General features: G+C 37.6%; 1 protein-coding gene across 1 annotated transcript in view; it reads left to right on the top strand.

Annotated features, from left to right (window-relative positions):
* Nucleotides 1-27,696, top strand: part of SLC9A9 (solute carrier family 9 member A9) — a 646,928-nt gene that overhangs the window by 171,230 nt on the left and 448,002 nt on the right. The window contains exon 5 of the mRNA XM_043875249.1: nt 11,914-12,029. Within this exon, the coding sequence (XP_043731184.1) occupies nt 11,914-12,029 (116 nt within the window). The remainder of the gene's footprint in view (nt 1-11,913; nt 12,030-27,696) is intronic.

The following is a 27,696-nucleotide window of genomic DNA, read 5'->3' as shown; positions in this document are numbered from 1 at the left end:
GTATTAACTGCATGTCAGGCAGGCTCCATTTGTGACTACAAAGCACTTCCTCCTTAAAGAGTACACGGCTAGATCCAGAATGTACACTAGTGGCTGAGTGATTTTGCTCAGTTAGTGGCATCCTCATTTACAGTCTCTGACTCAAAGTGTGGCATGGGGCAAATAGCAGCAGCCCCTTCAAGATATTAGAAAGGCAGAATCTCAGGCCCCACTCCACCAGCTCATCCCTTAGCTCGTTGGTCTGGATACTAGAGACATGATGTGTTGATTTAAAACAGTAGTTCCCAAACTTTTTGGCATCAGGGACTAATTTCATGGAAGACAATTTTTCCATGGACCATGGGTGAGGGGGTGGTTTGGAGATGATTCAAATGCATTACATTCATTGTGCATTTTATTTTCTAATCTAACGCTGCCACTGATCTGACAGGAGGTACTGATCTATGGCCTGGAGGTTGGAGACCACTGATTTAGAAGATTTGTTCTAGATCTGGCTGCATAGTGAAGCAATGTAAGAATTTAAAAAAATACTGATGACTGGATTCCACCTACAGAGATTCTAACATGCTTGGTCTGGGATGCAGCCTGGGCATCATGATTTTTCAAAACTCCCTATATTATTCTAATATCCTATGTATGCACTAAAATTTGAGAGCCATTTAATTAGACTGTATAGTAATTCATAGTGGAAGAATCTATTGGTTACTCACCCTGAGTTACCCAACTTTCATTGTCCACACTTCATGTGTTGACACCCACTGCTTTGGAGGCCATGTTAACTTTTCCATAGTGACCACCCCTTTCCATGACCACAATTCATGTCTGACTCTATCAGTCCTTCAAGAAATATGCATCTCCAATGCTTTCTTCCCCCAGATCATAGTTCTCCTTTCCTCCCCTGAACCCCGTATCATTTTAGCTTTCTTATCAAACTTGTTATTTTTCACTTAGTAGTCCAATTATTTACACACATAGTTTGTCCCTTTTCCTAAACTGTCAGCTCCCAGAGGGCAGAAGCTGTATCAGATTCATCTTTGTAACCCTTAGTGTCTAGAAAGCTGGATAATGTGTGAATAGAGTGGAGATGGGAAAAGAGAAAGCAGAAGGCAGAATAGAACAGATGTGCTGTTTCTCTTCAAATTAGTCAAGTAAGAGAGGTACACAAAGGACACAAGAGTGGAATTTAGAATCTGAATAAAGGAAGGGAGATTTATTAACCACATAAAAGGACAGATAATGAGGATACAAGTTGAAAGAAGGATGGCAGCAAGAGAGAATGATGACATCCAGAAAGCATTAGGTGTGGTTCTCTGAACAGACAAGGCAGGAGACCCAGGTTGTAGAGACAGATGAAGAGTTGAGGTTCCTCAGAGCACTTTAAGGGCCAGGCCATCCCAGGTCCTGACACAGGCTGACCAGCTCTGCAAGGGAGGTTGTCATTTAGGGTCCATGATGCCTTTAGTGTGACTGTGTCCCACACTGCCTTCGTCATTCCTCTCAGTTCTCAGAAGCAATCTTCTTTCAGGCCCAAATGAGCCAGCATGCTCCCAGAAAGTGGATATGAGTAGACGTGCGGTCAGGATGCCTGTTCAAGTTTTCACCTGTGTGTAGTTCACCTTTTAGTAGATCTCAGTTTCTTATGCATTTCAGCATTGCAACTTACATCCAATTGATAGGCATGCTTGAAGTTTATATAATATTTCCTCCAAGAACTGTGAAACACTTAATAGGAAGGAAGTTTGTTTCCCTGCAGGCAACTATGTAGATTGCTGTTGGGCTTCCCAGGGAAGACCCAAGAAAGTGACAAGTTGACAGGCAAGTGGGCAGTAGAGTATGGAAAAATGGACTCACTTAACTCTGTTCCAAGGGTCTCAAGGTCCCAAAGCCTTATTCCCCAGCTATGGTTAAACACAAGTGTATTTCATCACAACTGCCTCTCTGCAGTCTTCCCATTCTTGCAAATCATAGTGACCATGTTTTTTCCTAGGCGCATAGGAAGCATGATATAAAACTGATTTAAAGGAAAATCATGAAAGTCCTGGTGCTTCCCATATCCTCTTACAGTCAAATTTGATGCTGAAAAGCAAGGTCTTCTAGGCCATTCCTAACTCTTAAAAAGCTGGTCCCATTGTGTATCATGCCAAAAACATTCTACCAAAATAGTACAATCGTCTGTGTCTCTTTTTCTATTTTGCATATAGGGTTATTGTTACCATCTTTTTAAATTCCATATATATGCATTAGTATACTGTATTGGTGTTTATCTTTCTGGCTTACTTCACTCTGAAGACCCAGAGGGATGGGATGGGGAGGGATGTGGGAGGGGGAATCGGGATGGGGAACACATGTACATCCATGGCTGATTCATATCAATGTATGGCAAAAACCATTACAATATTGTAAAGTAATTAGCTTCCAACTAATAAAAGTAAATAAAAAAAATAGTACAATCATACAATAGGGATTGGCTATATACGACTGCATATGAATGTAACTTTTCACTTGATTATCCTATTTATATTAATTTACTTTTGAAGATTCATCTTCAAAAATATGAAACAAAATATGCACAAGTTTATTCATTGTAGTATTATTTATAATAGCAAAATATTGAGAACAATCTACACGTATATATGCAGAGCAGATTGATAGAATAAGTCACTATATGTCCATGCAATGGATTAATATGCAGCTATAAAAATGAGAAATATCTCTGTAAATTGATACAAAGTGATTTTCAGAGTATTTTAAGTAGAAGACACACATAATATGCTATATATTTTAAGAAAGTATGTGAAATAAGAATACATACCATTTTTGCAAAAGAAACATAGGAAGGATAAATCAGAAGTGAGTGAAACTGATCATCTGAAGGGAATGAGTTCATTCCCTAAAGAAGAAATGCCAACAAAGAGACAGAGATGTCTCTAAATGTACTGTTTTTATAGTTTTGATTTTTTGACCCATGTAAATATTTTACCATACAAAAAATAAAATTAAATCATCAAATATGGGGAAAGATCCTAAAATTGAATGTAAACAGAAAGAAATAAACCCATCCACATATTAAACTGGTAAGATAACTATACAGAAGGAAAAAATCTAATACAAATAATTTTTGGTCATAATAATTGGACTATACTTCTCAATGAGACATATTCTAAAAATAACTGTGAAGAAATTTTGAAACTTTCTAACTGTATTTTTTTGGTATTGACATGAATCTGATAATTTCAAAATCATTTGCATGTATTACAGCAATGAGTTGAGCAAAGGAGTAAATATATTCGTATCATTGAGAACCAGGGAGGTTGAGAACTTGGAGAAAATCATTGTGGAGGAATGCAATACAAACAAAGAATGGGAAGAAGAGAAGAAAAATCTGTAGTATTGGATTGGAATTATAGGTGTTAATGGGCTTCCCTGGTGTCTCAAATGGTAAACAATCCGCCTACAATGCAGGAGACCCGGGTTGGATCCCTGGGTTGGGAAGATGCCTTGAAGAAGAGAACTGGCTACCTACTCCAGTATTCTTGCCTGGAGAATTCCATGGTCATAGGAGCCTGGTGGGCTACAGTCCATGGGATCGTAAAGAGCTGGACATGACTGAGCAACTAACACTTTCACTTTTCACACAATAAAGATAACAAATATTTTCATCATTAAAAAAAATATTGTACCAGAAACAAAAAATATACTAATTGACTTTTCAAATCTGAGAAGTTAAGGCAAAGATACCTTAAATTTTCTACATAATACAAATACTAAATAGTAGTACTAAATACTAAAATGTAGAAAGGAACATATGTTTAAGTCTCATTTCTATCTTTTGCTGAATTTTCTTGTCTGTAATATCTGTAATATAAGATTCATGATGGCTGCCCAACTGGTGTGTGTGGGTGTGTGTGTGTGTGTGTGTGTGTGTGTGTGTATGAGAGAGAGAGAGAGAGAGAGGATATAAAAATTAGAAAATGCACTAACATGGAGCTCTACAGAGTAAGAACTCAACAAATGCTCATAGGTTCACTCTCTTCTTTATTTCTATTATTTTCATTTCTTCTTAAAATCTCGGGGCCAGAGAGCCACCTATCCAATGACAGATAAGTGCCTTAAGAAGAACTAAGGTTTGTAACCCCGTGAACTGTAGCCTTCCAGGTTCCTCTGTCCATGGAATTCTCTAGGCAAGAATACTGGAGTGGGTTGCCATTCCCTTCTCCAGGGAATCTTCCTGACCCAGGGTTTGAACCCAGGTCTCCCGCATTGGCTGGCAGATTCTTTACCATCTGAGCTGCCAGGGAAGCCAAGAAGAGAGTAGGGGAGTAGAAACCATGGACAGAAATGTGGGATTACAGTTGTCTTGATGATGCCTGTTGCAAACATTTTTGTTTGGTCAAATGTCCTGGCATAGAATTTCCCAACCCCAGTACACACTTCTGCTGCTGACAATGAACCCTCCCCTCATCCCTCCTCTTCCTCCTACCTCCATCCCATTCCCTTATCAGCCTCCTCTTTCCATACGAGAACAGAAAAGTTGGATGCAACCTTTCCCTTCATCTGAAACCTGTCTCCCTCTACCCGTTTCAGAGGAAAGGATCAAGAGCAGACAGTCTGCAGTCTTCCTAGTTCCTTGTGCAAGGTATCTAAGAACTGGACAGGGCTCACTTGTCACCAGGGCAAAGCTGAGTGGGGCTACTTGATCCCCCATTTTCTTTTAAGTTGCCCACAAGCCACCCAGTTGACTCCTTCATCCTCTTCTTCTCCCCAGTTTTCAATAAAACAGAAGGAGAAACAAAGTCTTGGGACGGGTGGGAAGAGTAGAATGGGCCAAGGAGGTCTTCTAGTTTGTGAGATCTTAGTACTTGATTTAGCTACAGTAGGGCCCACAGACTTCATGGGTTTCTTGGGGTAGAGTAAGCCATACTGTTGCTTAGGTAAATGCCGTAAATAGAACCACAAAGGAGACAGGACAAGACTTTCCCCATCACCTCTGCCATGGGCAATAGATGGCAGATGGTTCTCTGGATTGCTAAAGCAGAGGTTTCATTTCTTTGTCCGTTGGATTGTGTACTGATCCAAAAAGAAACTACCTTTAGTAGGAAAGGGATTCCCTGGTGGTTCAGATGGTAAAGAGTCTGCCTACAATGAGGGAGACCCAAGTTTGATCCCTGGATCAGGAAGAGCCCCTGGATAAGAAAATTGCAACCCACTCCAGTATTCTTGCCTGGAAAATCCCATGGACAGAGGAGCCTGGTTGGCTATAGTCCATAGGTTCACAAAGAGTCAGGCATGACCGAGCAACTTCACTTTCACTTTTCTTACTAGGAAAGGTTTTGCATTCTAAGGGGAAAAAAATCAGTAGTTTGGGCATCTCATATATAGATTGGACATTGTGGGCAGTCTTCTTACTTGAATATGTACTTCAGATTCAGCAAATATGCTACCTTCTTCTCAAAGTCTTTCCTGTGTCCCTAAGGGAGTTACTTCTCCTCTGGGAATTGAATGCCCTTGATGTGCACCTCTCCTACAACACTTAGCACTTTCTGTCATGTACTCTGCTTTTGTAGGTGACTTGTCTCTCCCTCCTGAGGATGGAAGTCATGGCTGACTTATTTTTGCATTTCTCGTAGGCTTTAGTAAAGACTTTTATGACAGGAAATACTGTATATGTACATATGTGTGTATACATACACACATATATATATAGAGAGAGACCATTTACTATCATACACACACACACACACACACATGCATACATACACAGTGAGGAGCAATGACAAAGAGGAGAATCATCTCTGTGACACCTGTAGGTGTCATATAGGGGTCACACCTATAGGATGTCCATGGTCCTATAGACCCTCTAAGGTCCATATAATTTCACCCAAATTCAGAGACTCACCACTTTGTGCCACTGATCTTGACAATGCAGAATTCTTATTTTATAACTCTTTTTTTGTGTAACAGATGTTCGTGAGCATCTGTGAGATGTGAACCTCTTCCCAGCTTCTTCCTCATATCTTTTATATCAACTCAAGTCTCATCCCAATCTTCTTAATGGAGAAAGACCTGACTCCCCTCAGAACCAAACTCCCCAAAGGATGGATGTGTTGACTTTCTCAATTACCTCATTTTCTAGTCTCACTTTAGTTCCCACATTCCAAATGACCCTAAATAAAAGGGCCTTCTTCTCAACACTCAGCTCTATGCATCATTCCTCCTTGAAGCACTCTTCTCCTGACTCCTATGACACTCTACCAGATTTCTACTCATGTCTCTGTTGACTGATTCTTGATATCCTCTGCTCCTCATCATCTCTACCTCAACTTCAAATGCTGGAGTTCCCAGACCCCAATCATGGGTCCTCGTCTACTTTATGTTCTCTTCACACTTTCATCCACACCCAAGGCTGTAATAACACATACCACATAATTCTCTCAAATTTTCTTTTAAGCAAATCTTCATTCAGTCCAACTCTGGATGCCCTACAGGCTAGAAGACCTTGGCAATCTCACCAATCCAAGTATTGATTAATTATGAATTCTGTCATAGAAACAGAACAGATTGATGGTTGCAGGAGCAGAGGGCAAGGGGAGGTGGGAGAAGTGAATGAAGATGGTGTAAGATGCAAACTTCCAGTTGTAAAATGAATAAGATCTGGGGATGTAATATATATATGGTAACTGTAGTTAATAACACTTTCTTGTATATTTGAAAGTTGCTAAGAGAGTAAATCATAAAAATTCTTCCAAGTTCTCACCACATAAAAAAACATACTATAACTGTGAGGTGATGGATATGTTAATCAACCCTATTGTAATCATTTTGCTATATATATACATATTATATATGTCAAATAATCATACTATACACCTTGAACTCATATAATGTTATATGTGAATTATATCTCAATAAAGCTATAAAGAAAAATAATTTCTGATTTTTCCAGTGGGATATCACCATTGAATGTGTGCCAGAAAAAAATAAACTGTGAGATTGAAATTATCTAAAATGTGAACAAATAAATGGAGAAAGAACTTATCCAGAGGAAATGTTTTGAGTGTAGAAATAAGAAATCTAGGTGCAGATTATAATCTTTGCATTGCTTTCAGATCCTATTGGTGCTGTGCTTTCCCACTGCAGAGTGAGGTCCATGTAATGGTCTGTTTCACGTGCCTTCACAGGCAAGGATGTGTCTCTTCTGACAGTAACAGGCTTGGTCCATACAGCTGTCTCCAAACTAACAGCAAGTCCCCTTGCTTATCTCTAGCAATTCAAAAAACTGCCTTTTCCAGTGGATCTATTCATAGCTTGATCAAGATTGTTTTTAAAAAGAAGATGTATTCTCAAAAAAAAAAAAATCCTGAGAGAGACTGAGATGGCACACTTAAAAATAATCCAAGCAATTGAGCCTTCTGGAACTTTTTGTTTTGAAACATTTTTGCAGCATGCCTTTAGGTGTGGAGCTTTAATGGTGTGAAACAAGCTCGTGGAATTTAAAATCAGTACATGTGTCACAAATACTCAAGTATCTGGAGCTTTGTGTAGAGCATTTCCCCAAATTCTTTTCTACCCAATGCCCTCTGTTGGCATAACTGACATGACTGCCATCCTGGCATACACTGCTCTTTGAAGGCAGGTCATGGATTTTCACCTTTGTATCCTCCGTAGCATAAGCACTCTGCTTTTTAAAGAATAATTCTACGTGGCTATTTGTTGAAATCAGTGTTAGCAGCAATTTTGCTTTGTATATGGAAGTTCTGCTTCTGCCCTTCTCTGTGACCTATGAAAATCACTCTGTCATGTTTGACTCTTTGTGACCCCAATGGACTGTATGGTCCACGGAATTCTCCAGGTCTGAATGCTGGAATGGGTAGCCGTTTCCTTCTCCAGAGGATCTTCCAAACCCAGGGGTTGAACCCAGGTCTCCCACATTGCAGGCAGATTCTTTACCAGCTGAGCCACCAGGGAAGCCCTCTCTGTGACCTGGGATGTCCCCCACGGACTGACCCCAGAAGGATATCTCACTTGGTTTCATCTACCGTCTTCACAGCATTGCATGCACTGGACTTCACTGGCTCCCCTCTTCCCATCAGATCACACCTTTCCTGTATCCTGAGCCATCTGAGATGCTTTCTGTGAAGTGTTGATAGAACATGCTGCTCTATGAGAATGTGGTGGTTGCTAATGGTTTCACTTTTTAATTCTCCCAGTTAATATAGTTATAACTAGTTAGTTACAATAATGTAGCAACAATAACAATAGTTACCATTTATTTTAAAAGTGCCTGGCACATAACAGATACACACTAATTATTGATATTCTAATCACCAGTGACAATGACCATTGTTATTAATAACAGCAAAATGATCATATTGAGCTCATACTGCACCAGGCTGTTTTTCTCTTGCCTATCTCAAAGAAGATATTGGAATTAGAGTTATTTTGTGTCTGGGAGTTACAAGTCACTTAATTTCTTTTTAAAAGCATACAAACTGTGTATACAGGGGTGTGTGTGGGGGGGGGGGGTGTGTACATGCACATGTGTTTCTCTTCATTTCAAAGCAGTTCCAAAGCTTTGTAGAATGGCGGTTACGTATGCAGGTTTTGGCATCTAGCTTGCTTGTACTTAGTCACTCAGTCGTGTCTGACTCTTTGTGACCCCATGGACTGGAGCCTCCACCAGGCTCCTCTGCCCATGGGGATTCTCCAGGCAAGAATACTTGAGGGGGTTGCCATGCCCTCCTCCAGGACCTGGGCTCAAATCCAGCTTTGTCACAAGCTAACTTCTGTGATCTTTGGCAACTTACTTAACCTCTCTTTTTAAAGAATAGCACTTTCACCTTTGTAAAAAGGAATAATTATAGTATCTAGCTCATAGTGTTGTGAAGATTAAATGACATAATGTGTGTCTATTGGGTCATACAATAACACTAGTGTACATTGCTTTCCTTTTTATTATTACTGTTATTTTAAAAGAACTGGAAAATAAAGAAAAGGAAAAAAGAAAATAGTCACATACAATTCCATTTTTATAACCATTAGTAACATCCCAGGCTATATGCTTCAGATCTTTTTCTGTTTATAGATATGCCTATGTTCATAGGTGCCTCTTTAGCACAGTAGGTAGCATGTCAGTCTCATATAGATATGTCTATGTTCAGTTTTTGTAAAATTAGAAATTATTATATATCACCACTTTATCAGTTTACTTTTCTGTGCCTAATATACACTCTTATATGTTGTATTGAGTTGCATATTAGTTCATTACATGTGTGTTCTGTAATTTATTCATTGGACATTTAGATTGCTTTGAATTTTTCACTCATGAATACCAGTAATGTGAAATAATCTAATTACCTTTGGGGTTGTATTCAGACTAATTTCTTGGCAATTTATAGAAAATCATTTAATAAGCTATAGATATAAAACATTTAATACTTTTAAATAAATTGACAAATTGGCTTTTATAAAAACTTTAATTTTATTTTCATTGATAGTATATGAGGTTTCTAGTTTCCGTGTAACCTTGACAAGCCAGTATAATATATATGTGTGCGTATATCTTATCTTACCCAATCTAATGACTTCTATTGGGCAATATGGGGCAAATTGTTTTAATTCTGAGCCTCAGATTCCTAACCTGTAAAATTAACTAACGAGAATAGAATTCAGAAATACAGTCACAGGTTTTAAAGTTGATATTGATTCCAGAGCCTCTCTGTGCCCCATACCGGAAGTGTAGCTCAAATGAGAAAAGACTGTGGTGAAGTCGGGTTAACACCAGAGGAGGCTGAGGGGATGATTGTCAGCGAGCATGATAGAAGGTGCTGTCATGACTGCTCAGAATATTTCAGTGTTTATCAGTGTTCATCAGACATGCACATGCTAATTCAGAGGGTGATGTGCATAACATATATAATTAAAATCTATTTTATTTTATTGCCATCTGCTTTGCTTTAAAATGCATGCTCCATAAGGACAGAGATCTTTGTCTTATTTATTGATGTATTTTAAACACCCAACACAGAGCCTAACACGTAGTAAAGTTTCAGTAACAAATATCTATCGAATAAGCAAATAAACTGAATGAAGCTACCCTATACCTTTCCAGAGGCTTTACCCCCTGGTAACCAGCAGAATGCCCTCCCTAGGATAACTATAGATGAGTTGCCATGACTGGGACCTCTTTCCAGAAACCATTGTTGTGTCCCGTGAAACAGTCTCTCTCAGATATGTTAATACTGGCAGACTGGTTAAGATCCAACCTCCCCTTCTAGAATCCACATACTTCACAGAAATATTGGGTCTTTCTACTCAAACTCATGTTGGTTGTGTTAATAGTTCAATTCGAGAGGAGTGTTATTTCCAAGTTCTTAGGGACACTTTCATTGCTGCCCCTTAGTACTATGTAGAACTACCACTTTATGGACTAGTTGAGAGAATATTATATGATATAACATATAATATGAAATATAGAACTGTTCATTTAAGCAATATGCTGTGGTGGTTAAAAACCCAGGACCCAGAGTCAAATTTCCTCAGTTCAAACCTGGATTCCACAATTTAATAGTTGTGTCAACTTCAGCAAGTTACTTGATCACACAGTGTTCAGTTTTCTCATCTGTAAAATGCAGCTAGTACCTACGTTATAGAATTAATGTGTGGGTGAAATGAGTTAAAACATATGAAGAAGTAGAAATAGTAAGTGAATATTATTACTATTATCTGTAACAATTGCATTGAGAATTTATTATGTGTCAAAACCCAAATTTACATTATTTCAGATAGTCTTTAAAACAAATCTGTAGACTGACCATTATTGTTATTCATAACTCATGAATAAGGATATTGAGGTTCAGAAGGTTTTAGTAATGCTCTAAAATCGCATAGCTAGTGAGTGGTGGAAACTGGATTTAAATGCAGATGTGTATGAAATATTCTCTCATGGAGAAGTTTTTCTCAAGAGAATTAAAATATCTACATTCTCACTGACATTACAATTTCTAATATCTGATTTCTAGTATTTTTAGTCATGCTTACAACCCTAGAACATTTTTCAAGAAACTAGCTTTAAATGAATATGACTATCTAAGCAACCATCTGTGGGTCTGAGGGTCTATAGTTTCTAAACACTCTTACAGTCACTTTTAGTGATTCAGCTGTGGTCCAATTTACGTGTCTCTGTATTTCCTTTACTAGGACTTAGAAAAACTCAGTCAATTAAATAGTTAAACACAATTAAAAAGCTATAAGGTGACAAAAGATGACCAAAAACAGATAATTTGCATTCCACGGCACTGGATTGGTAAATATATTATAATCTCATGAAAAGAACAGCTTTCCTTGAAGATCGAAATATAATGATTTCAGGATTCATTTTCAGCAATGTGTTGAAGTTATAGGCACTCTAACCCAACAGTGATTCTGTGGGTGTGGAAGTGCCCTGATATCAGCAGTTGTAGAGACTCATCCATTGTAAAGTAACTGGTTGACCAAGTGCCCTGTGAGTGGCCAATATCCTCATCACAGTAACAGACTTGAAATTTGAACCCTTTTCAGATATCCTAGCAGACAAAACAATAAAACCGAAAAGTAATCCATTTTAAATGTCTGTGCACCTCTGTATTTGTGGGCATGATTTACTATGCCATGTTTCACGGATAATTTTTTTATATCCTTGAGATACTTGTTTTCATTGAAGCACACTATAAAACATTGTGCTATCTTTTGCCAGGGGAATGAGTTGTGATATTTGTAGGCGGTGTCCTGAGAACTAGCATGGCTACACATTAGCAGAATAGTGGTAATTTGTGCATCATGCTTATTCAGGAAACCCATTAGAATGTTAACTCTGATGGCACGGGTTTACACAGGATTCAACTTGATGTTTGAAGATCCTATTTTTCTCTTCAACAGGTTAATTATGTATGGCTTTGTGAAGGCTATGGTATATGCTGACCAGCTGAAAAATGGAGATTTTCATTTCACTGACTGTTTGTTCTTTGGTTCACTGATGTCTGCTACAGATCCAGGTAATTGCCCAAATAATATGTTTTCTTCTTTCTAAGAGTCAAACATTTAAATTGAATTTTTCTCTAAAGAGCATCACCCAAGTCAACATAATAATTCCTTATTCCTTTTCACTTGCAGTTGACATATCTGTTAGTGATTTTAAAGAGCAGGTGAATATTCTAACAACTCTCAAAAAATGGTTTTCAAAGCAACTTAAAGTAATGGGGAAGACTCCTTAAAATTCTCCACTGTTTGTCTCCCTAGAACATGTAGCCATCTTGACTTATGGTTCTTAATTCTTCTCTATTTAACTTGTCTTCTTTCAAAAATGCTCCACTGCAGTGGTCCCCAACCCTTTTGGCAACAGGGACCAGTTTTGTAGAAGACAATTTATCCATGTACCAGCAGATTGAGGGGGGGCGGTGAATAGTTTGGGGTTGATTCAAGCATATCACATCTATTAATGCCACCACTGATCTGACAGGAGGTAGGGCTCAGGTGGTAATTCCAGCAATAGGGAGAGGCAGCAAATACAGATGAAGCTTCATTCATTCAACCACTGCTCACCTCCTCCTGTGTGGGCCAGTGCCTAACAGGCCATGGACTGGTACTGGTCTAATGGCCCAGGGGTTGGGGACCCTTGTTCTATTGAATTAAATGGTAAAAAATAATCTTGAAAATTAATTACTATATAATGTTTCAAACATATTAAGAATAGGGAAAATATTTTAAAAAGTTGTCACAAGTGGAGTCGCTCAGTCGTGTCCGACTCTGCGACCCTGTGGACTGTAGCCCACCAGGCTCCTCTATCCATGGGATTCTCCAGGCAAGAACACTGGAGTGGGTTGCCATTTCCTTCTCCAAGAGTAGTCATATACACTTCCTATTATCAAATTATGATAATAATCAAATTTGGCTGAAGTGTTTTATCGATATCCTCCTCCATTCCTTCTCACTATGACTGAATTATATTAAAACAAGTCTCAGACATTGTATCATTTTATTTGCAAGTGTTTTGAAAAATGACAGTTGTCATTATGAAACCTAAAAATATTAACAATCTTTTTTAATATTATCAAAGTGCTATCCTCTGTTCAAGAAGGCAGAATTTTCTTTTTGTCATTATCTTTATTAGTTCATGTAGTAGTCTGTACAAATTAGAACCCAAATAAAGGCTACACATTACAGTTGATGGATATGGCATCTAGTATTTTTTTTAATCTATATGTTACCCTTCCATCTTCTATTTTTCTTGTCACTTATTTATTGGAAACAGAAAGGCAAATTGTCTTGTGGTTGAATTAAATATGATTACTTGAATGTTCCACTAGCCTCAGGATTTCTTGTAAACTGATGGTTAAATCTAGAAATTGAATCAGATCAGGGTTCATTTTTTTGGCAAGATTACTTGCTTGCTCTGAGTCTCTACAGAATCACATCAGGAAGCACAGAGTGTTTGGTGACCAAGCTGTCAGTCTGATCCACCACACTGCTGAATTATTGCTCCAGCAAAGACCACCAGAACACACCTGTAGTTGAATAAGACATGTTTATTACATGTTATAATGAAGAAACTGCTCACCAGAGGAACAGTGGGACCTCTCAGAGGGTGTTAGAAAGGAATGTTATAGGGTGTGGGCTAATGCTTGGTGATTTTAGGGAGGGCTTAAGGAATCAGGACTTGGCTGTGGATTAGATGCTGTCAGAAAGCATGAGTGATAGGACATTTTAGTAAATCTTCTCTAGCAGGAGGAAAGACTGAATAGAACCTAAGCCTACAACTGGTAAAGAAACAGCATCACTCATGATAGCCAGGATAGGGATGCTGCAGTTTGGACAGTCTTCATTATTTGTGCTTAAATGTGATTACCCAGTAGTCTTGTTTTTGTCTTGATTCTTTATGGTCACAGAGTGAAATTGTCTGATGTTTTATGTGAAATTGTTTATACTCAACAAGAGAACAACAAGGCCCAGCTGATAGTAACAGGCCAGCTTCCACGTACCAGGGGCTGCTCTTCTCTTTCTTAGACTAGCCCAGCAGCATTGGCACCATGCGGCACCTTGTTTTAAATACAGCACCAGAGCTGCTGAATTAGCTTCTAAAATTTAACAATATCCTCAAGTGGTTTATGAACGCATGCATGCTTGCCTGCTCAGTCACTTCAGTTGTGTCCAACTCTTTGCGACCCTATGGACTGCTCTCCACCAGACTCCTCTGTCCATGGGATTCTCCAGGCAAGAATACTGGAGTGGGTTGCCATGCCCTGCTACAGGGTATTTTCCCAACCCAGGGTTTGAACCCACATCTCTTGCATCACCTGCATTGCAGGTGGATTCTTTACTCACTGAGCCACCTGGGAAGCCCCAAGTGGTTTATATGCACACTAAAATTTGAAATTTAGTTAGTCAGATCAAATCCCAGTCATGGGGAAATTCTGTAATAAAATCCCAATGACCTTCAACCAGACCAATTTACCTGCCTTCTGAGAAATCTGTATGCAGGTCAAGAAGCAACAGTTAGAACTGCACATGGAACAATGGATTGGTTCAAAATCCGGATAGGAGTACATCAAGGTTGTATATTGTCACCTGACTTATTTAACTTATATGCATAGTGCTTCATGTGAGAGGCTCAAGCTGGAATCAAGATTGCCAGGAGAAATATCAATAACCTCAGATAGGCAGATGATACCACCCTTATGGCAGAAAGCAAAGAGGAACTGAAGAGCCTCTTGATGAAAGTGAAAGAAGAGAGTTAAAAAGTTAGCTTAAAACTCAACATTCAAAAAACTAAGATCATGTCATCTGGTCCCATCACTTCATGGCAAATATATAGGGAAACAATGGAGACAGTGAGAGACTTTATTTTCTTGGTCTCCAAAATCACTGCAGATAGTGACTTCAGCCATGAAATTAATAGATGCTTACTCCTTGGAAGAAAAGCTATGACAAATCTAGACATCATATTAAAAAGCAGAGACATCACTTTGCCGACAACAATCTGTATAGTCAAAGCTATGGTTTTTCCAGTAGTCATGTACAGATGTGAGTTGGACCATAAAGAAGACTGAGTGTCCAAGAATTGATGCTTTTGAAGCGTGATGTTGGAGAAGACTCTTGAGAGTGCCTTGGACAGCAAGGAGAGGAAAACAGTCAATCCTAAAGGAAATCAACTCTGAATATTCATTGGAAGGACTGATGCTAAACCTGAAGCTCCAGTACTTTGGCCACTAATACAAAGAGTTGACTCATTGAAAAAGACCCTGATGTTGGGAAAGATTGAAGGCAGGAGGAGAAGGGGATGACAGAAGATGAGATTGTTGGATGGTATCACTGACTCTATGGATGTGAGTTTGAGTAAACTCCGGGAGTTGGTGATGAACAGGGAAGCCTGGTATGCTGCAGTCCATGGGGTCGCAAAGAGTCAGACACCACTGAGTGAGTGAACAACAACAAATTTTAGCTAATGACCTTAGTACCCATCAATGGTTATGCTAGTCTAGTATGTATTAGTGGTTATAAACTAGTGCTGTGTTAATTCTATCCTACCTTTTTGCATGTATTAGCTGGTACTCTCCCAAAAGAAGTAGTTCTCCAGATCAACTATTTGAGTACCTGTGGTATTATTTAAACAAAAAAATCAGGAAAAATTATTGATCTTTGTATTTACTAATTTTCAAAATAATGAATTGTTTCTCTAGCATCTCCCACATATGATCAAGGAGGTATTTTTTTTTCTTACTATTTTTTTTTGCTTTTATTTTTTTTTAAATTAATTTATTTATTTTAATTGGAGGCTAATAACTTTACAATATTGTAGTGGTTTTTGCCATACATTGACATGAATCAGCCATGGATGTACATGTGTCCCCCATCCTGAAGCCCCCCTCCCACCTCCCGCCCCATCCCATCTCTCAGGGTTGTCCCAGTGCACCAGCCCTGAGCGCCCTGTCTCATGCTTCGAACCAATACTGGCAATCTATTTCACATATGATAATATACATGTTTCAATGTTAAAGTATCATATCAATACATGGATTTAAACATAGTTGATATGTTCCCATCTACTACAGTAATTATACTTTTTGATGATCAAAATATTCCATTTTTGACAACTAGGGGACTCTTCAAATTTCTCCTACATCCATTTGCCATAAACCCAAGTCTTTCAGAGATTTCTTATTTTGGAGCAGGACTAGACATTCCAACCTTATCTTGTATGTTTCCTGTACCCTGATGTGGAAACAAACATATCTCTAAGAAATCTTGCTTCTTTATAAGAGGGGAATTTATTTAGAGCTTAAAATGTGGGCACTAGGTGTTTTCATTGCTATTGGATTGGTCATTGTTTCTAGATATTTTTATTTGTTTTGAAGGAGAAATAATATCACAAGTTCATATGAATATTGTTAGTTTCAATTTACATTTATTTAACTGCCTTGAATTTACTTTGTATTTAAATTTTTCTTCTGCTTCTTTTCTTCTTTCTATTACATTAATATAATTTCTTATGTCTTTTAAATATATTTTTTCAAGGTTATAATACACATTATCACTAAAAATGTGATTATTGAAAACTGCTTAGATTTCATTGCAGTTCTTTTTAAACTTTATATATATGCCACTAGGATGAATAGCTAAAAATTACTCTGTTTTAAGAGTTCTTAAAATAATCCTCTATGTAGTTAAGCCACAAGTCAAATATACAATAATGTTCATTTGTTTCACTTTGCTTTTAATTTCTGTTTTGAAATTAGATTAAATATCTATAGAATTCCAAAATGAAAACCAAAGAAAAGAAGAGAAATCTAGCTTTTATCCCTGACTTCTCTACTCCGATTTTTCAGCCATTTTGGCTGGTTTTTAGTTTATTCTTCTGCTTCAAATCTAAGCAAATAAGCATGAATACACCCAACCATGCACACATGGTTAATCACCTTGCTGTTCTTTAATTAGTAGTATTTTGAAGAGTAATCCATAGCAACATATAAAGAGCTTTTTCATTTTCTTTTATAGCTGCAGAGCACACAGTAGTTTATTCAACCAGCTGTCTGTTGATGGACATTTGGTTTTTTGGGGTTTTTTTTTTTTTTGTCTTTTGTAATTATTAATGGTGTTACAATTAATAACTTCAATAACTTTTCACATTTTGCCACTGTTTCTTTGGGAAAGATTTCTAGAAATAAGTTAAAAAGTATTTGTAATTTTCCTGGATGCCAAATTCCTTTCCATAAAGTTTGTACCATTTTGCATTCAAACCAGCAATGTATGACATTATGTGTTCTGCACAGCCTTGCCAATGCAGAATTCTGTTACAATTTTGAATTTTTACCCACACAATAGGTGAGGATTTTTATTTCTCTGTGGTTTGACTTGTTGCTTTTCTTATTATGAGTAAGATTGAACATTTGCTCATATGTTTAGGGTACATACACATTTTTTTTTTGCTGCAAACCAAATGCTTTTAAGTTACCCTTTTCCTGGTAGGGTTGTTGGTATTTTATTTTTCATGTTTCAGAAGCCCTTAATATATTAACCCTTCGTCTATAATTTAAGTTACAAATACCCTTTGCAGTTTGTTTTAAATGTATTATTTTGTTTATGGGATGTGAGTGTAAAAAGTACTTATTAATGCCTGATGTTGACCTGTTTTCTGGAAGAAGATGAAATGAAAGTATGTCTCAGATTTGGAACCCAAGGTATTGATTAGAGGATCATAGCTGCAGAGTGGAGTATGGGGATAGACCACTTCATCTCCAGGCTTGGAGACGACTGGCCATGAAGTCATTGCTGGAACATTTCCGGCTACTGTCTCCCAGTGCCAGGGAAATGTAGAAGTCCTTTGGCATCCATGGAAACAAGACCTGCAGATAAAGTATTTTGAACCCGTCAGTGACTTCTAGTTTGTTAGGGTTGTTGGATACTTTGTTTTTCTTGGTCAAGTCCCACTTTAGCTCACCTTTGAACAATCCATTGTTTTTTAGTTCCAGTGCCCATGGCCAAGTTGTTGGAGTCTATGGAATGACTCAGCCAGCTCCAAGCACAAGCCTTGTTCCTCCTGTGACTAGGGATCATTCCTGAGGTTATGTTTACATGACACAGGAAAAGTGATTGAAATAGAAAACAATATCTAGCTCAGTAAGATGGCTGTTTATCTGCATCGTATCAAGCAACTGAGCTGACTGACTCTTTTAAAACACAGAATTGACTCACAGCCATAAAGAGAATCTTGGGAACCATGTCCACTTTTCAAGCCTGGCACAGACCAGCTTTGCAACTTTGGGCACCACTTCACCTCTCTAGATTTTATGGGTTCCTGGAAGTGGAAGATATTTGATCTCATCTTTTCCAACCACTTCATTTTACAGATGAAGAAACTGACTTTTCATCTGTAAAATGAAAAGTTTTGACTAGAGCCCTTTGCAGCTCTAACATTTTGTGATTCTTAAGAATTTCTGTGAGCTTTTTTGTTTAATTTTAAAACAAGGTTTTTTTTTTGTTTTTTTTTTTCAGTTGTTCAAAGTGAAGCTAAAGCCCTTCACCCAGACATTTTGGGGTTCTAACCCCAACTCAGCAAATGTTAGAGAAGATCTCACATAGCAGAGACCCACAGATGTACAGAAATACTTAGGCTCCCTTCTATTCTGGGAATTAGTTATATTAAAACACACTGAGTATAGTCTCTGCTAAATTGGTACAATTTAAGATCTTCAACAACCTTTAAACACCTAGTTAATCTTATCCCACAATTACACATTTATTGCCTAAATTATTGTGACTCACTAATGAGAACCTATGCTTGCTCTCCAGGTCTGATTTTTCTTGGCCTTCTTTAAATTAATTCTTTCCCATTTAGCCTTAGCTAAATCTTAGCTAGGTGTTATTAACTATCCATATTTTTCTTTTATAGATATATATTTAGACTTAAATCTAATTCTTCCTCCATGTTTCAGACTCTCTTCAGCCAATTTTCGGTTTATCTCCAGTTAGGATGATTTGGCTATTATTTGATTGATTTAACCTCCTCCTTTCCTCTCTGATGAAGGTCTTACTAATAATGTAAAGGTAATCAGCATCCCTTAACAGAAAGAGTGGATAAGTAAAGGCAGAGGTTCCAAAGAGACTGTGTATAAGAAATTGTAGGGTAGAGGAAGAGAAAAGTACTAAGAGGGCTTGGTCAATGAACTAGCTCATGTTCAGATGTGTTCCATATGTGTGTGCTCAGTTGCTAAGTCGTGTCTGACTCTTTGTCACCCCATGGACTATAGTCCGCCAGGCTTCTCTGTCTGTGGAATTTCCCAGGCAAGAATACTGGAGTGGGTTACCATTTCCTCCTACAGGGGATTTTCCCCACCCAGGGATCAAACCTGCATCTCCTGTGTCTCTTGCATTGGCAGGTGAATTTTTTTACCACTGAGCCACCTGGGAAGACCCAGGTTTATTTAGACAATAGGAGGTTGGGGAAGGGGAGAGAAACAACTGATAACATGGCAATACTGTAGGGTAAAATTCCCAGCAACTGTAAGTAGATGCCATAGTTAATATCCTTCACTTTACAAATGGCAAAAGCCTAGCAGGAAACCCTCTGGCCTAATATTATCCTCCTGTCTCTTTCATCATTGACTTGGGTTACAGTTTGGTAAATTTAGATTATCCAAGATAATGATTTTTATTATTAAGTTTGAAAAATCCCTTTATAGGGAGTGAGTGAGACAGAGAGGTCATCAATGTATGTAAAGACCCTTGGGAATCACAATGTACCTGTGTGCTATTCTTTGAACATGTCAATCTGATTTTTTATTAATGAATAGTCAATTTACAATATTATATTAGTTTCAGGTGTACAACATAGTGATTCAATATTTTATATATTATACTCCATTTAAAGTTATTACAAAATAGCAGTCATATTTCCCTGTGCTGTACAATATATCCTTGTTATTATTTTATACATATTAGCTTGTATCTCTTAATACCATACTTATATCTTGCCCTTCCTTCCTTTTTCCTCACTGGTAAATACTAGTTTGTTCTCTATATCTGCGAGTTTTTTCTGTTTTGTTATATACATTTACTTGTTTTATTTTTTAGACTCTACATATAAGTGATAACATGGGCTTCCTTGGTGGCTCAGACAGTAAAGAATCTGCCTGCAATGCAGGAGACCTGGGTTTGATCCCTGGGTTGGGACAATCCTCTGGAGGAGGGGATGGTGACCCACTCCAGTAATATGACCTAGAGAATCCCCATGGACAGAGGAGCCTGACCAGCTATAGTCCACGGGGTTGGAAAGAATCAGACACAACTGAGAAACTAATCACATAAGGGATAGCATAGTGTATTTGTCTTTCTCTGACTTATTTCACTAAGCAAGATACCCTGTAGGTCCATCCACACTGTTGTAAGTGGCAGAAAATTTTTGATGGCCAAGTAATAATCAATTGTGTATATAAGCCACATCTTTTTTAACTATTTGTCCATAGCTGGACACTTAGGTTGCTTCCATAACTTGGCTATTGTGAATAACTGTGTTATAGATATTGAGGTACATGTATCTTTTGGAATTAGTGTTTTCATTTTCTTTGGATATATACCCAGCAGTGGGATTGCTGGATCATATATAGTTCTACTTTTAGTTTTAGAGTAATCTTCTGTACCGTTTTCCATAGTGGCTGCAAAAATTTACAATTCCACCATCAGGATACCAGAGTTCCCTTTTCACCACATTCTTGCCAACATTTGTTATTTGCAGAATTTTTGATGATAGCCACTTTGGTAGGCGTGAGATGATATCTCATTGTAATTTTGATTTGCATTTCTCTGATGATTAGCATTGTTGAGCATTTTTTCATGTATCTATTGGCCATCTGTATATCTTCATGGAAAAAAAAGTCTATTTAGGTCTTCTGCTCATTTTTTAATCAGGTTGTTCCTTTTTGATATTGAGTTATATGAACTGTTTATTTATTTTAGATACTAACCCTTTATTGGTCATATCATTTGCAAATATTTTCTCCCATTCAGTAGATTGTTTTCTTTTTGTCAATGTTTACTGTTGCTGTGCAAAAGCTGTTAAGTTTAATTAGGTCCCACTTGTTAATTTTTGCTTTTATTTGTTTAGCCTTAGAAAACAGATCCAAAAAAATGTTGCTAAGATTTATGTCAAAGAGTGTTCTACCTATATTCTTTTCTAGAATTTTTATGGTTTACATCCTTATATTTAAATCTTTAATTCACTTTGAGTTTGTTTTCGAATATGGTCTGAGCAAATGTTCTAATCTCACTACCGTCTTTGTAACTGTCCAGTTTTTCCAGCACCACTTACTGAAGACACTATCTTTGCCCCATTGTATACTCTTTCCTCCTTTGAATTGAAATCACTCAGAAGTATCCGACTCTCTTCAAATCCATGGACTGTAGCCTACAGGGCTCCTCTGTCCATTGGATTTTCCAGGCAACAGTACTAGAGTGGGTTGCCATTTCCTTCTCCAGGGAATCTTCCCAACCCAGGGCTCGAGCCCAGGTCACCTGCATTGCAGGCAGACACTTTACCATCTGAGCCACCAGGGTGCCTCCTTTATCATAAATTAATTGGCTCTAAGTGTATGGGTTTATTTCTGAATTCTCTATTCTATTCCATTGATCTATGAGTCTGTTTATGTGCCAGTACTATAATAGCATATTAAAAAGCAGAGATTACTTTGCCAACAAAGGTCCATCTGGTCAAGGCTATGGTTTTTCCAGTGGTCATGTATGGATGTGATAGTTGGACTGCAAAGAAAGCTGAGCACCAAAAAATTGATGCTTTTGAACTATGGTGTTGGAGAAGACTCTTGAGAGTCCCTTGACTGCAAGGAGATCCAACCAGTCCATCGTAAAGAAGATCAGTCCTGGATGTTCATTGGAAGGACTGATGCTGAAGCTGAAACTCCAGTACTTTGGCCACCTCATGCGAAGAGTTGACTCATTGGAGAAGACCCTGATGCTGGGAGGGATAGGGGGCAGCAGGAGAAGGGGACGACAGAGGATGAGATGGCTGGATGGCATCACCGACTCAATGGACATGGGTTTGAGTAAACTTCGGGAGTTGGTGATGGACAGGGAGACCTGGCATTCATGGGGTCGCAAAGAGTCGGACACGACTGAGTGACTGAATTGAACTGAACTGAACTGATGCTATTTTGATTACTGTAGTTTTTATGTAGTCTGAAGTCAGAGAGTGTGATACCTCTAGCTTTGTTCTTTTTTCTCAAGATTGCTTTGACAGTTCTGGATCTTTGTGGTTCCATATAAACTTTACAATTGTTTGTTCTAGTAAAAATGCCATGGGTTTGTTAATAGGGACTGCATTAAATCACTGCTTCAGATAGTATGGCTATTTTAACAATATTAGTTCTTCTAATCCAAGAGTATGGGGTATTTTTCCATTTACTTTTATCATTTTCAAATTCTTCATCAGTGTTTTATAGTTTACAGGGTATAGATCTTTTACCACCTTGGTTTAGTTTATTCCTAGATATTTTATTCTTTTTGATGTGATTTTAAATGGTATTATTTTCTTGCCTTCTCTTTTTGATAATTCATTATTGATGTATAGAAAAACAACACATTTCTGTATATTAATCTTGTAACTCCACTAAATTTATATATTAGTTCTAATAGTTTGAAGGCTTTAGGATTTTCAGATAGAGTAAGATTTCTCATGATAGAGTAACATGTCATCTGCAAATAGTGACAATTATACTCTTTCCTTTCCAATTTGGATGACTGTATTTATTTTTCTTGTCTGGTTACTATGGCTAGGACTTTCAATACTGTGTTAAACAGAAGTGGTGAGAGTGAACATCCTTGTCTTTTTCCTGATGTTAAAGGAAAGACTTTAAGCTTTTCACCTTTGAGTATGATGTTAGCTGGGACATGCCAGAGGCACAGTCTTGCTGCTGCCTCTGGGCATTTGCATTTGTTGTCTATTTCTCCTCAATTTCTTCAGGTCTTTGCTCAAATATCACCTCAATGAGATCGTCTCTAAACATTCTATCAAAAATCACACCCTTAAGAAATCTCCACACTGTTTTCCATAGTGGCTGTACTAGTTTGCATTCCCACCAACAGTGTAAGAGGGTTCCCTTTTCTCCACACCCTCTCCAGCATCTTCTATGGCTGATTCATATCAATGTATGACAAAACCCAGGGAAATGTTGTGGAGTAATTAGCCTCCAACTAATAAAAAAAAATTTAAAAATAAATAAATAAATAAATCACACCCTTCATTCCCCCCAACACAGTTCATCTCAAATCATTGTGTTTCCCCACATTTTCCTTGACTTATATTCTTATACAGCACTAATCACTATTGATCCACTATTATTTTATTTCCTTATTTTTCCTCATTTTTTGTCTCTTTGAAAGAGAAGCTTTTTTCTATTTTTTCTGTTATTTTCACTCTTCTATTTCAAGTACTTAGAATAGTAGGTTTTCAATAAATATTTATTAAATTGATGAATTACTAAATTTGTGGAAGAAACTGCTAAAGTGTGGAGTTTGAAAGGGTATCTCTTCTCAAATATGAAATGTGAAGCAGCTGAATATCCCAGCTCACTGTTGGAGATAAGGAGTCTCATGGCCCCAGGAGGGACCGTGACTCAAGATGAAGGTGGAACTCCTAGCACATATCTGAACTTCAAGCACAAGTTGGGTGGAAATATTAGTTTTTGTCCTCTGGAAAAAAAAGAAAAAAGATGTATTCAACTAAAACAAAAATATGTGTCTTTATTTTTATTCAACCATACAGCCAATATTTATTTCCCCTTTTTCATTGTTGGTCAGTGGTTTAACACTTTCCAGAAAGCACCAAGCCATAGGTTGTAGACTTGAAGAAACAGTTATAATAGTGTGGATTTTTTTTTTCAGTCAGAAGATACCCAAAATACGAGCTTTCTTTAGGAAAAGGAAGAACTCAGCACAATACCTTCAATATTAATCACCCCGAAGATGCCAGAAACTCATCCTGGTATTTACAGGACTAACATTTCTTCTAAGGTCTCCAGGAAGCCATTCGTTCAGGCACACGTGGGCTGTGCATCATTTCACTTCATCAATTTTCCTGTTTCCTATTGGGATTAAAATGTCTTCATTTTATATGATGCAGCTGCATTGAGGTTCAAATACAGCTGTGTTATTCTGAACTTCAGAAGTATTAGTCCAGTATTTAAAACTAGAAAAGAATTCTTACTTTGTAGAGTAGTCCTGTTTTCTCTCAATAAAATTAATTTAGTTTGTCCTGATTTAGGTAACCTCAGACAGGGCTTACTCTAGTGTTCCTGTGTCCAACTTGGTGGCCAGAAGCCACAAGTGGCTACTTGAAATGATACTGGTCAAAACTGACAGGCTGTATATATAGAATACACCCTAGATTTCAAAACCTTATTGTGAAAAAAGTAAAATATGTCACTGATAATTTTTATAGATTATATAGATTATTATAGATTATAATCTATAATATAATATAGATTATATTTTGAAATTAAAACATTAATTGAATATTGAGTTGAATAACATATACTGTTAGAATTCAGTTCAGTTCAGTTGCTCAGTGGTGTCTGACTCTTTGCGACCCCATGGACTGAAGCAGGCCAGGCTTCCCTGTCCATCACCAACTCCCAGAGCTTATTCAAACTCATGTCCATAGAGTCAGTGATACCATCCAACCATCTCATCCTCTGTCGTCCCCTTCTCCTCCTGCCTTCTATCTTTCCCAGCATCAGGGTCTTTTCCAGTGAGTCAGTTCGCATCAGGTGGCAAAAGTATTGGTGTTTCAGCTTTAGCATCAGTCCTTCCAATGAACACCCAGGACTGATCTCCTTTAGGATGGACTGGTTTGATCTCCCTGCTGTCCAAGGGACTCTCAAGAGTCTTCTCCAACAACACAGTTCAAAAGCATCAATTCTTCAGCGCTCAGCTTTCTTTATAGTCCAACTCTCACATCCATACATGGCTACTGGAAGAACCATAGCTTTAACTATACGGACCTTTGTTGGCAAAGTAATGTCTCTGCCACTCCAGAAGCGAAGGCTTGCCCTGTGCCACGCTTGCCTTGGAGCGCCAACCCGACCACATCTGTGTGTGTGTGCGTGTGTGCCTGCATTCCTGTGTGTGCATGCTTGTGTCTGTGTGTTTGTGTGCCTATGTGTACACGTGTGCCTGTGTGTAGTGTATGTGTCTCCGTGTGCTTCTTTGTGTGTGTGTGCTGTCTAGGTTGGTCATAACTTTCCTTCCAAGGAGTAAGCATCTTTTAATTTCATGGCTGCAATCACCATCTACAGTGATTTTGGAGCCCCCAAAAATTGTCTCTCACTGTTTCCATTGCTTCCCCATCTATTTGCCATGAAGTGACGGGACCAGATGCCATGATCTTAGTTTTCTGAATGTTGAGCTTTAAGCCAACTTTTTCACTCTCCTTTTTCACTTTCATCAAGAGGCTTTTTAGTTCTTCACTTTCTACCATAAGGGTGGTGTCATCTGCATATCTGAGGTTATTGATACTTCTCTTGACAGTCTTGATTCCAGGTTGTGCTATTAGAATTAATTATGCCCATTTCTTTTTACTTTTTTAAGGTGGTCACTAAATAATTTTGAATTACATATGTGGCTTACATTATATTTTTATCAAACAGCACTACTATAGAGCAATATAGATAGGGAACTGTAAGACAAAAATATGATTTTTCCCAGGTTTGTTGAGATATTATTGGCATATAACATATGTATGTTTAAAGTATACAGGATGATGATTTGATATTCATATATATCATGAAATGATTGCCACAATATGGTTAATTAACACCTCTATCCCTTCACATAATTACCATTATGCGTGTGTGTGTGTGTGTGTGGTATCATTCAAGATCTACTTTCTTAACAAAATTCAAGAGTATAATACAGTATTGTTAACTATATTCACTGTGTTGTATCTTAGATCCCCAGAACTTATTCATCTTATCATTGAATATTTATACCTCATCTCCCCTTTTCCAGACCCTGGCAACCACCATTCTACTCTCTGTTTCTATGAGTTCAGCTTTTTTCCATTTCACACAAAACGTGTTCCTTAATAGAAATTCCACAATTTAAAATTGAGCAGAAAAGTTAAGCACATGTAAACACACTGCACAAATTACAACTTTTGGTGAAATACAGGCACTTTATTTTTACAAGATTGAACTAATATGTCTGAAATTTTCTTTCTAAAGCCTCTTTTCTTGGTCTTATTTTTCTTCTCCAACACATAATAACCCATAAACTAGTTCACACCCATGTTTCAAACAAAGCAAAAAGAAACAGGGTAAATATCTATCTGATTTAAATATCATGTACATGCCATTCAAAACTATAAATACAACAACCTCTGACTTGAGAGAAGCAGATTAAATAAATTCCTGTCCGAATGTCTCAATTGTGTTCCTTTCCCTTAGTAGGACATAAATAATAAGTTCTCAAAATCTGACAATGAGTTGTTTTTTTAATACCCATTACTGTTTTGCTCTATGTAGCTTGTCAGAAACTCAAGAAACTTGCTATTTATTTTGTTAACTCTGTTTCAAAGTAAGTTGATGCATTTAGTGTCCCTAAATTGGGTGGACTCAATATCAGGAATAAATATTTATCCCAAAGTAATAAAGAGGCTACCTATGTAGCCAGTTGGTAAAATACAGTCATTATTCTTTTTATTGAATTTAAAAATCTAGTTGATGTAAATTATTAGTTTAGTACTCCAATTAAAGTCAAAATAAACAGTGCTTAATAGAAGCCATTGGTTTTTCTTTTTTTGCTTTTTTGTTTTCTTTTGTCCATGCCACGTGGCCTGTGGGATTGTAGTTTCCCTAACCAAGGATGAAACCTGGGAGCCCTGCAGTAGAAGCACAGAGTCCTAACCACTGGACTATCGGGGAGTACCTGAGAATCCATTTCTTTATCGACTTTCCTAGTGGCTCGGATGGCAAAGGGTCCACCTGCAATACAAGAGACTCAGGTTCAATCCCCGGGTTAGGAAGATCCCCTGGAGTAGGGAATGGCAACCCACTCCAGTATTCTTGCTAGAGAATTCCATGGACAGAGAGTCTGACAGGCTACCATCCATAGGGTCGCATAAAGTCAGACAATACCGAGTGACTTTCACTTTCATTTCCTTTTTAAATAAAATTTAATGACTAGAACTAAGAAAGCATCTACAGATGTATCAAAGTACAGAAGGTCTGCAGAGTTTTGCACAGTGTACAATAAACATTAATTGAATAAATGCAATGGTCATTGAATATTGCTTAGAAACACTGTCCACGGCATGTTTAAATCCCCATTCTGTCTAACTCATTTGAGCCCGAGTTAATGATAATAATAAGACTTATTTGAAAGGTTCTTTATAAGAATTAAATGAGATGACAATTTTAAAACCGTTAAGTTGTCATTTTTATGCTATACTAAGATAAGGCTGCTATTTTACCATCAGCAAGCAAAACATGCATATTTTTGCTTATTTTCCTGGTAATAGTAATGGATTTCCATAAATCTACATATTTGTTTAGTTACTTCCCTTGACTGACTCATTTGTTCATGAGTTGGGAGTGTAATATATATAATATCGCTATTTTGCTTTGGATAAAACACAAATATGGGCACAATAAAGGACAAAAA

Source organism: Cervus elaphus, chromosome 19 (assembly GCF_910594005.1).
Source record: "Cervus elaphus chromosome 19, mCerEla1.1, whole genome shotgun sequence".
In the NCBI taxonomy this organism is placed as follows: domain Eukaryota; kingdom Metazoa; phylum Chordata; class Mammalia; order Artiodactyla; family Cervidae; genus Cervus; species Cervus elaphus.
Note: the sequence above shows the minus strand (reverse complement) of the source record. Positions and strands in the feature narration are given on the sequence as shown.